General features: G+C 39.9%; 1 protein-coding gene across 1 annotated transcript in view; it reads right to left on the reverse strand.

The window, feature by feature from the left end:
• TCEANC2 (transcription elongation factor A N-terminal and central domain containing 2) overlaps positions 1–15,427 on the reverse strand; it is a 37,630-nt gene that overhangs the window by 17,486 nt on the left and 4,717 nt on the right. The window contains exon 3 of the mRNA XM_045547960.1: positions 8,009–8,150. Coding sequence (XP_045403916.1) covers positions 8,009–8,150 — 142 coding nt within the window. The remainder of the gene's footprint in view (positions 1–8,008; positions 8,151–15,427) is intronic.

Genomic DNA, 15,427 nt, shown 5'->3' on the forward strand with positions numbered 1-15,427 from the left:
AGAGAATCCATCCACTTAGGTAATTTTAAGTAAAAGCTTCCTGGAAAATGACTTCCAAATATGTATTTATAGTCTGAATTTCTCATCTGAGCTTCAATCCCACATTTCTAACTTCCTGCTGGACATTTCCACCTAAAGAGGGTTTATGTCAGAGCAAAATGCTAGGGACATTGACTCAAACGGAAATACTAGCAGAAAACGCCCATTTGAGGTATACAAGAAAAGGCACTAAATTCTGATTTAAAAGAGGTAAGTCTGAGTAGATGGCAGAACCCATAGAGATTGTCCAATAAAATAAAGGCCCATATGGCTGGGGTGCAGGGCACAATGGCAGGCTGTTAACCAGGAAGGAACACTGCCCCAAGAGACCAGGGTTCTCATTACATCTCTGCTGCTAACTCACTAGGTGGCCCTGGATAAGTCACTGCACCTCTCTGGATCTCAGTTTCCTTGTTTATAGGTTGCGGCAGCTAAATGGATTTAAAAGAGTTATGACATTGACATATATAAGACTCATAGAAATATATAAGAAAAATTAGAAGATCTCAACAGTAAATGGACAAAGAACACCAACAGCCAATTTACAAAAGAAGAAGGGACAAAGCGCCAGCAAACACATGGAGAAACAATTCATTCTATGTAGCAAATGAAAACAAGCTGTTATTTTTACCTCTTAAATTAATAAGAGTTTAAGACAATAGCAAGAATGTAAATTAGAACAACCTTTCTAACAATCTAAGATTCAAAAATGGATCAGGTCGGGAGATGCATATCCAAGAGGCATCTGAATTGAGGCCTCAGCTGAGCTGGAGAAGTGGACGAGCTCTCTGGCTGAGTGCTCCACAGCAGCAGCAAAAGACTGAGAGCTGAGCCTTATGGAGAAATACCCTCTGTTAGGGGAGAGGGGACAGGGACTGACTGAAGAAACATAAAAAGGCAAGAAACAGGGATGTAGAAGGCCAGAAGAGCCACAGAGAAAATCCTGTTCGGCCTTGTCATGAGAGAACTATATCCCGAGCTCCTGCTGTATGCCACACTGATGCTTGAAATACACTGGTGAATAAAATAGCATGGGCCTGCTGGCATGGAGTTACTGCCTAGCAAATACAAAATAAAGAAGTAAAGAATTAAATAAATAATTACAAACTAAGATAAGGGCCATAGATACAGAATTGACAATTAGTTCAGTGTCATTTTTATCAACCGAAAAGAAAGAAATCAATGGTCTCCAATTCCCAGTCTGGGAAGATGAGAACGGAGATAAGACCATTGGATTTGGACAGAATGAAATCACACCTGCCCTGTGAGAACAGTGGTTGCGGGAGAAGCCAGCTTGGAATGATTTTCACGAAGGATTGGGTGGGCCAGAAATGGGAGTTGCAAGTAGCCACCATTTTCAAAGGAATTTGGCTACAAAAGGAAGAAGAGAAATAAGGTGTCTAGAAAAGGTGGCAAAAGACAATTAAAGGGGAAGATCTGTGTGTGTCTGGAGACAGAAAGAAAGAGCCAGTGGACAGGATGAGGGTGGCAACACAGTGAGAGGCACAAGGGCACCCTCACTCTCCCTCCCCTCCACAGACAATCCTTGCTAAGTCCAGTCCACTCTCCCTGATGACGTCTTTGTAAGGAACGGTTTCTCCTGCCCACTTTCTCAGTCCTCTATGCCTTCATCATGTTTCACCGCAGTGACTATAGCCATACCGTGTCCTCGTGGCTCATGTCCTCAACTTGAAGCTTCAAGTTTCTGCTCCAGGGTCACTCTCCCAATGAGACCTACTCCTGCCCACCCCCTCCACATTCCCCACTCCCCTTAACCTGCTAGACTTTTTCTCTAGTCCATAACACCATCATCTTCTAACATAACTATACAATTTACTTATTATGTTTCTTCTTTATTGTCTGTCTTCTCCCTAGAATGGAAGCTTCACAAGGGTAGGGATTTTTGTCTGTTTTGATCACAGACATCCAGAACCTTGCCCGGCACATGGCAGGTGTTCAATAAATATTAGCTGCAATGACAGTTTTTTTCCAAAGCTCATAGGTTGCTAATAGATATCATCCCCCAACCCCCAAAAGAGTTCCTTGGGAAACCCTGCATAAAACAAAATTAAATAGGTTTCTTTCTCATGGGATTTCTCCTAGCCTATTATTTGAGAAAGTATACTGAAAACCTCTAAGGGAGAGAAAACAGTAATGCAGCATTTTCCAAGGTTATTTGAACCCAGAACATTTTCTTCAAGTAATACCTCACTGGACGAAAGTTCTAAGAAATACATCTTTGAAAACATTGGCATCTGGGATAAAGTACAGATCCCACTGGCCAGCATTAAAGTTTCTTTATAATCAGACCCCATCTCTATCCACTCTTGCTCATCCTAGCCGTGCATCCTAGATTCTAGCATGCTGTTCTCAGGATTTACAAGCCTCCATTCCTTTACAATGCCTCTTCCTGCAATGAAACGGACCTAGCAAAATTCCATCTCCTCTATGAAAACCCTGCCCAATTTACCCAAGCAGAAGTAGTCACTGTCTCCCCTATATTTCCACAGACCTTTGTACATCCCTTGATTTTAGCATTTCCACACATCAATCATAATTATACACCTATATGCCTATTTCTTCAGAGAGAACGTATGTACTTTAAAAACATGAACCACGCATTATTCTCTAGCATTTAGCATAAGGCATGGTACACAAAAGGTGTTCAGTATGTGTTAAATGAATGAATGAATGTATGATTCTAGAGTCTATAAAACACAGATCAAATGATGATCCAAAGTTCTTGCTAATCCTCATCTTGCTCATCAGTTTTAACAATTTAGGGAGCTCACCCTGTTGTCTTTCTTCTATGTTAACTTCTCTCACTCTACTGGCTCCCTGGCATTAGTGTTCAACATATTAAGATCCTCTCCTATCTTAAAAACCAAAACTTTCTTCAATCCCACATTCTCTTTCTGATATTGCCATCTCTCTTTTCTTTTAATACCAAACTTCTTGAAAGAATTCTGTTTTCACAGTTTCATTTACATACATCCTCCTCACTCAAGCTTCTGCCTCTGACCTTGCCTTTGAAACTCTCCTAACCAAGATCATTAATGACTTTATTTTGTAAAATCCAATGTGCAATTTTTAGACATCACTTATTTGGCCTTTTAACAATAATGGGCACTGCCAACCAATCCCCTCCTAGAAATACTTTCTTTTGCCTTCCATGACAGCATTCTCTTCTTTTTTTTTTTTTTTTGAGACAGAGTCTCACTTTGTTGCCCAGGCTAGAGTGAGTGCCGTGGCGTCAGCCTAGCTCACAGCAACCTCAAACTCCTGGGCTTAAGCGATCCTACTGCCTCAGCCTCCCGAGTAGCTGGGACTACAGGCATGTGCCACCATGCCCGGCTAATTTTTTCTATATATATTTTTAGTTGCCCAGATAATTTTTATTTCTATTTTTAGTAGAGACGAGGTCTCGCTCAGGCTGGTCTCGAACTCCTGACCTCGAGTGATCCACCCGCCTCGGCCTCCCAGAGGGCTAGGATTACAGGCGTGAGCCACAGCGCCCGGCCAGCATTCTCTTCTGTTTCTCTGGTCACATCTTCTCAGTCTCCTTCTAAAAGTCCCTTAAATATTGGTGTGCTTCAGGATTTGGGACTTGGCTCTTTGCTTTGCTTATATGTTCTCCCGGGGCAAGCTTATCTATTCCCACCACCTTAATTCCTAGCTACATGCTGATAATAACTCCCAAGTATACATTTACAATTTTTCCTTAGCTTCACCCCTGTGCATCCAGTATACGGTTGGACATTTCCTCTGGGATATTTCACAGTATGTCAAACACGATAAGTCTAAAACTGAACTTATTATTCCCTCCACCTCCAAACCTGCTATTCCTTGACTTACTGAGTGGTATTGCCATCCACCTATGTGCCCATATCAGAAACCAAGGACTCAGCCTTCACTGCTTCGTCTTCATTCCCAACATCTAATCAATCCATCTCTAAGTCCTTTGGATTTTATTACATGTAAGTCTCTAGATTCCAACTACATTTCTCTATGTCCATGACTACCACCCCATCCAGGCCACCCTCATTTCTTATCCAGATGTTTTAGTAACTTCCTAACTGGGCTTCCTCCGTCTAGGTTTGCTTCTGTCCCACACGGCAACCAGACAGATTTTTCTAAAATCAAAATCTGAATATGTCACTTCTCTATTCAAAACACTTCAGTAATAATCCTATTATCTTTAAGATAAAGAGCAAACTCTCAGGCTTTATGGTAGACTAGAGCTATCCTTTCACTGCAGTGCAACTAGATCCTGGATAAAGGCCACCTCATTCCCATCAACAAAAAAGTTAGCAGAGGCTAGAAGGATAGGATCAGGAAAGGGGTGGAGTTATCCTAAGGGCTGATATAAATGGCGATACTGCTGAAATACTTAGCTTTGGGCCAGCAGTGAAGTGGGAGAGCCAATCGTGGGACTCTCATACTGAGGTGGGATCCTTGAGAAGTGTGCTAAATATTCCGGGTCAGAGGTGACCCCTGACTATTGGCAGAAACAAAAGAAACTAATATCCTTTAGAGAGAAGCGTCTCCAATTCAGCCCCACAGAATTCCTATAGATTGAAATACAATAATGAGCTCACAATTAAAAACCAACAAGCACATGGGAAGGCAAGCACCATGAGAGTCAGCAGAAACAATAAACAACAGATTTAAATCCCCAAGAACCATAAATATTGGAATAGTTAGATGAATACAGAAGAGCTATATATTAAATGTTTAAAGAAATAAAAGGTACAATCACAAGAATGTAAAAATAACATTCATAAGAGACATCTCAGGGATAAAGGAAACATGTAAAAATGAAAAACAATTTTTGAAATAAAAAACGAATGTGATAAATAGTAGATTAGAGTCAGTTAAAGAGAGAATCAATGACTTGTAAGATATATATCTAAAGAAGTTACCCAGAATGCTGAGACAAACAAGAAGATAAAAAATATAACAGACAAGCTAAGGGATATGGAAAACAGAAAGCTGATATACAATATACTTTTTTTTTTTTTGAGACAGGGTCTCACTCTGTTGCTCAGGCTAGAGCGCAGTGGTATGGCACACTCAACCTTGAACTCATAGCTCACCTCAACCTCGAACGCCTGGGCTCAGGCAATCCCACCTGAGTAGTTGGGACAACATGCGTACCACCATGCCTGGTTAATTCTTTTATCTTTGTAGAGATGAAGTCTTACAATGTTGCCCAGGCTGGTCTTGAACTCTTGTCCTCAAGCAATCCTCCGACCTCGGCCTCCCCAAGTGCTAGGATTACAGGCATGAGCCACCATGCCCAGCCTAACATACTTTTAATTATAGAATCTCAGAAGGAGGGAATAGAGAGAATGAAAGAGAGGCACTTTTGAAGAACAATGGCTGTAAATTTTCAACAAATGGACATGAACTTGCAGGTCCAGGAAATATAACATATTCAGGATAAATAAAAAGAAATACATGCTATGGTAGCCAGTCTGCAAGAAAACCCCCAATGATTCTCACCTCCTGGTATTCACAACCTTATGTAGTCGCCTTCCTAATTACACCACAGTTGGTCTGTGTGACCAGCAGAATATGACAGAACTGATGGCGTGTCACTCCAAGATTAGGTTATAAAAGACACTGTGGTTTCCGTCTTGGTTGTGCTCTCACTTTCTTGTTCTTTCCTGGGTCAGCTGTTCTGGAGAAAGCCAGCTGCCATGTCATGAGCATCCCTAAGGAGAGGCCCACAGATGAGGAACTGAGGCCTCCTGCCCCTGCCGGCAATCCTGTGAGTGAGTCATGCTGGAAGCAGATCCTCCAGCCTGGTCAAGCCTTCAGATGACTGCAACCTCATAAGAGACCACAAGCCAGAACCACACAGATAAGCTGCTTTGGGATTCCTGAATTAGAAAAACTGTGTGATATAATAAATATTGTCTGAAGCAGCTAAATTTCACAGTAATTTTTACACAGTGATAGATAACTAATACACATGCCAAAATCAAACAGTTCTGAATGGCTTACAAAGAGCCTACTCCATCTGGTCCAGACTGTCTCTTCAGCTGCACTTCTTGTCACACTCTCTCCAGCACATTACATTTCAAACACACCAAACCTCTTTTAGTTTCTGGAATGCACTATTTTCTCTCCCACCTCTGCCCTCTGTATAGCTCACGTGATGTACCACTGCCAGACATATTCTTCAACACCTTCTCCTCTACTCCCAACATGTATACTCACCTGGCTAACTTCTCCCCATCATCAGAGCACTCATCATATTGTATGATAGTCTTGTTAAACTGACTCTTTCCATTAGACTTCAGGCAGGATGATACCTGTCTCCTTTATTATTATGCCTCCACAGTTACCAGCACAAAGAAGGTATTCAGTAAATATTTGTCCTTTATAAGCCACAGGATAGGGCCAGGCAGGAAGGCTAAAGGTTGAAGAATGTAAACACCCCTGGGCAATGATCCAAATGAAATCTTCAACATAGCAACTGACGTAACTATAAAGGAACCGAGAAACTGCTATATTCCATACAAACTCAGGTTTTTAGGGGAGGCTTGGGGTAGAATCAGGACTTAAAAGTTGGATGGTTTCCAGTTCCTCCTAAGTCAAACCCTGTTTTTGTGGTCTCACTATAATCCTTGAATTGAAATCTCTGAACATTAGACACACCCATTCTTGAAAGCACGCTTACAACTGTACTCAAAGGCCAAATGGAAATGACTTTTTGAAAATTATCATCTGTTTTGCATTTGGAGGACAATTCCAGCCTACTATGTTGATATTTAAGATCTGTTCATATATGGTATTTGTGGAGTATGCCTAAATATGAACATATACATACACATATATACATGTCATAAAATATTAATCACTAGTACCCTCTACTGGTGGAAATACTTTATCTGCTCATATGAATGGTCTTATTGCCCTCTAGTGACCACGACCTATAAAGACAGAAAATCCAGCAGCAGATGGGAGAATCTCCTTGGCTACAATGATAGGGTTTTATGTTCTTTAAGCATCTAATTTTCTCAGATTCTGGTTTATATTACAGGGGTGCAACTCAAAGACTCTTGGGGGACCCTCCAGGGATTTCATACAGCTCTTCCCAGCTGTTAGTGCCAGTCTGAAGCTGCTCTCTCTCCGGCTTCTCATGAACAAGAGGTCAAGGGGAGGCAGACAAGGCAATGGCTGCACTAGTGAGGGCAAGAACAGCAGCTGTGAACGACTGCCCCGGACTCCCTGGGGAGCTGGGAGCAGCTTGAGGAACACATGTTGGCCCTCCCTTGCATATTATTCACAGTTGTATACTGTACTAAAGTGGCAATGCAACATAGTCCCTGCTTTACCTTTTAAATATCTCCTAAGCTATAATAAATGATGCAGCGGTAAATATTGCTATCATTTATAAACCAGGCTTTGCAGGATATTTCTACTCAAGACAGAAAAGCCAAATCTCTTTCAAGATGTAACTGAATGTCACTTCCTCCATGAAGCCTTTTCTTGAGTCCATAGATGTCAATGATTTCTCTGTCCTTTGTGCCAGCATATACCTTGTATAGATCAGAATGGTACCCAGAACGTTCTTTATGTTTTTATTTGCACACTCAAAATGTTATCCATAGATCACTGCCAGTTACCAGTCCATGAGGTAAGTACAGAAATTGAATGTAAGCATTTAGAAACTTTTACAGCAATTTGACAAGGAGTAATTCTACATCTGTTGAATCTAATTTTAAAAATTAGGGTTTGTATTTTTTGTATTTTAATATCATTTTTCTGGTAATTTTTATTACATATTACAAAAGTATTGGCCTGAAACCAAGGGAGAATTTTTTTAAATGGTCCTTTATCAGAGATAGTTTGAAAAGCACTGATACAGCAGATAACTTCCTACTTGAGGGAGGGAGGAATGAAAGAAGGAAGAAGACAAAATATAAGCACTTGTCATAAAATTAAGAAGGAAACATACCTATCCTTGTTGATTTTAACACTTCCCTGGAGGGTATTTTCTTCTTTAATTCTCGTAAGGCTTCCACTAGATTCTCTTTGCTTTGATCAGGAAGCTCCAACATAGCTTTCCATCTTTTTAGGTCTTCTATAACCACAACTCTCTGGGAAAAAGAAAAGTCATTTGGAAAATGGAACATTTTCATTAGAAAGACATCTGGCTTCACCTGAGCTAATGGGGCTCCTACTGGCATATGAATTATTGATTATGACCTGAACCAAAGCACAGTGTGCCTGATGGCCCCAAATGATGGGTAATTGCTTAAAAGCAGGTTCTGCTTGCTGCAAATCAGGAAGAGAGGTGCATCTATTAGGAAAAGTGCAAGTTTTAATCTTACCATATCAGACACCACTGGGCACTTAGGAGGGAGAAGCAATAAGGATGAGAAGAAAAGAAAAATGATGCTGAGGAGAATCAACCCTATAGCTTACTTAAAAGTGTCTTAATTCACCGGCAAGAACAGAGAGAGAGAAGTCATAAAGACATGTTTATTTCAACAATTAAAAACACACTTCAAAAGTTTTGCTCTTCCTAGAGCAGTGGTCCACAAACTTTTTGGCACCAGGGACCGTTTTCATGGAAAACAATTTTTCCACGGACAGGGGAGAGAGGGGCATGGTTTCAGAATGATTCAAGCACATTATATTTATTGTGCATTTTATTTCTATTATTACATTGTAATATATAATGAAATAATTATATAACTCACCATAGTTTGGGGACCCTGTCCTAGAGGATAAAATGCACTCTCTCTCTTGTTCAAAGAATTTTTTATTTTTTATTTATTTTTATTTTTATTTTTTTTTTGAGACAGAGTCTCGCTTTGTTGCCCAGGCTAGAATGAGTGCCGTGGCATCAGCCTAGCTCACAGCAACCTCAAACTCCTGGGCTCAAGCAATCCTCCTGCCTCAGCCTCCCGAGTAGCTGGGACTACAGGCATGCGCCACTATGCCCAGCTAATTTTTTTTATATAGATTTTTAGTTGGCCATATAATTTCTTTCTATTTTTAGTAGAGACGGAGGTCTCGCTGTTGCTCAGGCTGATCTCGAACTCCTGACCTCGAACAATCCACCCGCCTCGGCCTCCCAGAGTGCTAGGATTACAGGCATGAGCCACCGCGCCCGGCCCAAAGAATTTTTTAAAATGTCAAACACAGAGAAAGGTACAGAGAATAACCCACTACCTATAATGAAAAACAAGTTAACATTTTGCCATCACATAAAATAATAAAACATTATAAAGTTTAAGTCCCTTTACACCCTTTACCAGACTCATTGGCCTCCTTCCCTTCCTAAAAGAAACTATGTATGTGTACCATCTTGTATTTGGTGTGCATCTTTCCATTAAGTGTAAAATATTAACAATTAAGGAATCTGGGTAAAGGGGAGAGGAAAGTTCTTTGTACTGTGTTGCAGCTTTGAAATTACTTCAACTAAGAACTTCCTAAAAAGTAAACTGGAAACAAAAAATAAAGTTGCTTTTATAATCACACACAAAAATCTTGTCTTGGATTGTTATTAGCCTGGGGAGGTGGGCACAGTGAGGCATGAGAAGGTGGTATAGGAGGCTTCTGGGTTTCTGGTAACATTGTTCCTCGATCTGGATGCTGGTGTATTAGTCGTCGTCATGAAAATTCCTCACGATGTACATTAACAATTTGTGCACTTTTCCATATGTATTGTCTATATGATAGTTTCATAAAAAGCTACCAAAAGAAGTCTTGTCTCCCTTCGTTGGCTGGGGTTTGCTTCCAGCCTAGACACCCATGGTGGGAGAAGGTATGTGTGACTTCCCTACTTCCCCATCTTTGCTTCTACTCCTCTCCAGTCTGCATGTTTGCTTTGGTTTCTGACCCTTCCAGGTTCAAAGCTAGGAAAAGGAGGAAAGGAAAAGGAAAGGAAGAGCCCTACTTTCTGCTTGTGATACTATGCTAATCAGGTTTTGGTGCTCCCTGGACTTGGCAGATATTTAAAGCTGATTCTTTCTTTTTCTCTTATAGGGTATTTTTACAGTTCCTTGGAGAGCTTCAACTGTTGAGTTCCTGCCTGCAGTTCTCATAACGTGGGCAATGCCTCCTACAGCCAGTTGCTTGCAAATTCTGCTCTGGTCCCCAGTTTTTGGCAACTCACCTCCCACAGACTCTGTAGGGATCCCATTGTCTTTCCAGGGATGCTTAGGAACCCACCCACTTTCATTCAACTCTAGGCCAGACAGTATTCCCTCCCGCAATTGCCCACATCTTTGTCCTAAAAAATCCTGAGGGTAACAGCCTTCCCCGTGCAGTCACTTCTCCCTCTGGCATCAGTCAGCCACTCTCTGCCTTTAGACTTTCCCAAGCACAGGTCTGATCTCTGTCCACCAACTCCAGGAACTGAAGTCAAGTTCTCCAAATGAAAATACCACGACACCCTCATCTCATCCAGAGTTAACCCCAACCTTCTTTATAACCTCTGTTAAGTGATGGGATCAGGATTCCAAAACTAGTCTTCATGTATTGCCTTCACAGGTTCTGTGCAGAGGGTCTAGAACCTCATTTGGGAATATCATTTGATACCTACTGCTTTTGTTCTCAAACTTTAGGGGCCTTACTCAAAATTGAGACAAAGACCTTTTCTATGATCTGTTATATACAAACATCTTATAACTTTGAAATCTAGTCCCCTAATGGATATTTAGTTTCTTTCCCCCATACTTTCCCTGTTATAAACATTGCTTCAGTGAATTCCTGCCTATGACAGTTTGTTTGATTGTTTTATATATTGTCTTCCATCCCTTTACTTTCAACTTTTCTGGGTCGTCATGCTTTACATAGTCTATGGCTGTTTTATCTTGCTCCCCCCACCCTATCCAACCTGAGAATTTCTCTGTTTTAATAGTAATGTTTAATCCATTTGTATTTATTATGATTACTGATAACTGGACATATTTTCTCTTTACTTTTTTTTCTCCTTATCATCTATTTAACAGTGAGTTTTCTTTAATCTTTGTTTCTTTATGGTTTGACAGTTACACATTATATTCCTATCATTTTAGTATACACCTTCACAATCTTTAAGATTTATATTCAATGAAACCAGTACTCTCTTTACAAGCCTCTACTTCAGAAACCTCTATTAAATGGTTTGTCTCTCCTTTATGTCTTTTTTCTTTCATATTTCTCTTCTTTTTATTTCTCTGTGATATATTCTAAATGAATTCCTCAGATGTAGCTTCCAATTCACTATTTCTCTCTTTAGCTATGGCTTGTCTATTTTCAACCTGTTCAATGTGTTTCTGCTTTAACAAATAATATTTTTTCATTGGACAAGTTCTGTTTTTGCTTTTTCCTCTAAACATACTTGTTCTCTTTCCATTCTACCCTGTTCTTATCTTATGGTTTCTATTCCTTTCTTTATCTCTGTGGATATTTTAAACATATTTAATTTAAGGTCTCTTTCAGATTGTTCTCATCTATGTTTCTTGGGGTAGAAAATCAATGACTTACATATATATGCTCATTCTCCCTCTTGGTAATTTATTTTCTAACAGACTGTAATTTTTGAACACGAGTTCATCTTTAAAGCGGATTGTTTTCCACGAAAGTCCTGTGTGCCCTAGAATGTGAAATGTCTTAACAGGGAAATGTCACATTTGCCTTTGCCAAGGTCTTTGGATATTCCTGGTTCTATATCAGTTATTACATTAATTTTTTTTGGCTTTGCAGATAATGTGAATTTAAACTACAGTTGGCCCTCTCAATCTGTGGGTTCCATATCTGTGGAGTCAACCAACCACAAAATGAAAATATTTTTTTCAAAAATATGGATGGTTACATCTATAGTGAACATGTACAGACTTTTTTTCTTGTCATTATTCCCTAAACAATACAATATAACTATTTACATAGCATTTACACTATAATAGGTATTACAGGTTGAATATCCCTTATGTGAAATGCTTGTGACCAGAAATGTTTTGGATATTGAAATATTTGCATTATACTTACCAGTTGAGCACCACTAATCTGAAAATCCAAAATCAGAAATGCTCTAATGAGTATTTCCTTTGAGCATCAAAAGGTTTTGGATTTGGGGGCATTTTAGATTAGGAATGCTTAACCTGTGTAAGTAATCCAGAGATAATTTAAAGTATAAAAGAAGATGTGTACGATTTATGCACAAATACTACACCATATTATATAAGGGACTTGAGCATCCACGGATTTGGCTATCTGCAGGGGGTCCTGGAACCAGTCCCCCACAGATACTGAGGGACGACTGTATATACATTCATGTATGACAATAAGTGTGTGGTTCTGATTTATTATAGTCGACTTTTTTTCCATCTAAGACCCTGAGAAGATTACAATCTTCATGCTGCTTCCTTGGACCAGTGGATGGAATTTTTCATTTTTCACAGACAAGGTAGTCCTATCTTGACTCTCAACTTCATGAGGGTGAGGGGATCAGTTCCAGCTCCCGACATCACATTAGCCTGAGGCCTTATCTCCTGTCCCCATACTGGCCTTAAAACCTCAACCTCTAAGCATTATATCTGAATTCAATATTCCTTGAAACTATTTAGCTTAAGCTCCCACTTCCTCTGGGTTTGGATTTCCTCTCTCTTCCTGGCACCTGAGAATTTCCCTGTCTTGCTTTCAAGCTCAGCTCTCTACTAGAGACTTTTAATCAATTGTTTCTACATTGTTGGAATCGCGTTAGGGGTTCCACATCAAATTACTTCAAAATGTGGAAGTACAGAAGTCCAAATTCTTTAGCATGGCATAAAGCCTTTCACAACTTGGCCACTGACATCCTTTTTGGTCTCATCATTTGCTCCAGATATACCAAACTATTTGTAGCTTCCTGAATGAAACGCACCCTTTTTAATTTTATACACTTTGCCTAGCATGCTCTTTTTGGTTTTTTGCCTCATTCACCTGATAAACACCCATTTATTTTTTAAAACTCTCTTCAAGCATCACCTCCTCTATGAAGTCTTTCTCCTGCTTCTTTTTTTTGGGGGGGGGGGACAAGGTCTCACTCTGTTGCCCCGGGCTGGAGTGCAGTGGTGTCATTATAGGTCAATGCAACCTCAAACTCCTGGGCTCAAGTGATCCTCCTGCCTCAGCCTCCCAAGTCCCGAGTAGCTGGGGCTACAGGTGTGCGCCACCACACTCAGCTAATTTTTAGATTTTTTTGTAGAGACATGCTCTTACTATGTTGTTTAGGCTGGTCTCAAACTCCTGGCCTCAAGTGATCCTCCTATCTCAGCCTCTCAAAGTGCTAGGATTATAGGCGTGAGCCACCTCCCAGCCTTATGAAGCCTTTCTTGCCTCTCTTCTGCCACATTTGACCATACTTTCCTTTGGGTCCCTTTGCAACCAGCATAGACTCCTACCGCCGCATCTATGCTTTCTGCATATACTTATCAACAAGGCTGTCTTCCCCATTAGACAACGAATAACACAAAGGCTGGAACAATTTCTCATTTATCTTGCTATCCTCAGTACACAGTAGGTATAACTGAACAAAACTCTTTCTACCTTCAAGGACTAAGTACAGTACGGTTTTCAGATCTGAGCTTTTAGGGCAGAAACACGAAAAACAGCAGTCCATTCAAGAGCAAAAGAATTCCCTATTTATCAAAGAAATGTCTCCATATATCTGTCTAAATATGGGCCCCCAAACAGATATTTCAAATTACTTAGAGTAACAAAAGAAATGGACACAAAATATCAATGGAGAAGCTACAATGAGTAGTGAAATATTTACCACCAGAAAGAAGATGTGCTCTTCAATATACCATCTGGTCTTACAGTAGTGGATGGCTGAAATATCAGGTTTGACAAAACCAATTAGGGAAAATGATTCACTCATAAGCAATAATGTGGGCACCATTCCACTGGTGGGGGCAGGAGACAACATATTGGCTAGTCAATCCTACAAAGGAAGGAAAGGTTTATAGAACATTCTGAAGTGATGAACTTAAAAGAATTACCATATTCTAGGATCTTTTAATAAAAAAAAATTTATTGCAACCAACAGAGGAAATCGCTTTCCCTTAAGGGAGTGAGAACAGATTAACCAAATTAACCTCTACCATTTAAATGTACACTACATGAGCTCTATTGAGTATCACTGTTATCAAATGTGATAAGGCTAAGGCAAAATTACTTGTAATATACTGATAACAGAAGTACAATGGTCCTAATATCCCAAGATTTTTTACCTCCTCAGCTTCGCATTCAGAAATCTCCACTTTTTTTTTTAAGTTCACCCTATAAGGGGCAGACTATGGACCCAGATTGTCTAGTTGAAATCCCAGCTCTGCCACTAAGAGCTGCATGATGTCAGGCAAGCTATTATACTTTACAGATTCTTCATCTATAAATGATAAAAGCATACACTTCATAAAGCTGATATTAAGATTTAAAGATTTAAGATTAAAGAGTTAATAAAGTACAATACCCAGTCCACAGCAATGGGCTCAATAAATGTTAGTAGTAATTATTACTATTACTATGTTCGTCATCATCATCATCATCATAATTCTCAGCTCTAGTTTTACTACACAAGCCTCTTCCATTCCGTACACGAGAAGAGGAAACTATTAATCAGTTTTTACTACATGCCAGGCATAATGCTCAGCCCTTCCAACATGAATTTATTTATTTAGCCCTCAAAACAACACTGCAGGTTAAGTATTAGGTATCGTTATTCTTGATGTTACTGATGAGGAAACTGAAGCTTGAACATTCAGCAGGTTCTTGGCATTACGTGATACTGGTGTGTGAAAGTCAGTCACTCAGCAGAAAGTGGACCTAGCTAACTCTCCAAAATTCACATTTAAGTGAACTGTTTCTAATTTGTCATTCCGTATGCATGAAAGTATGCATCATGCATGCATAAAGGAAACAGAACAAGTACCATTTATGAATGGTTATATGCCACTACTTCCCTCTACCTAGCCAAATCTTCCCTTCCTTTTAAGGCACCCTGCCACATAGCCTCTGACCACTAAAACAGACACTAAGTTCTCTCTTAACTCTAAACCCTGTCTACATGACAATTTTGTAATGAATCCCATATGATTTTGTATCATTATTTATTAATTTCTTATAATTTGATCCCCTTACAGGAAGTCTCATGAGGGCTTATATTATGATCTTAAATTTCTCTTTTGTTCCCTATAGCTGCAGTCCCCAACTCCCAGGCCTACAGGCCAGAGGCAAGGCTGAGGCAGTGACACCCCACCCCGTCCATGGAAAACCTATTTTCTATGAAACCGGTCCCTGGTGTCAAATAGGTTGGGAACCACTGCCCTGTAGTACTTAGCATAGTGCTGGGCATAAAGTTGTTTCACAATATTTGGATAATAGTTTACTATTAAAACCCTAT

This window comes from Lemur catta, chromosome 3, assembly GCF_020740605.2.
Source record: "Lemur catta isolate mLemCat1 chromosome 3, mLemCat1.pri, whole genome shotgun sequence".
NCBI classification, from domain to species: Eukaryota; Metazoa; Chordata; class Mammalia; order Primates; family Lemuridae; genus Lemur; species Lemur catta.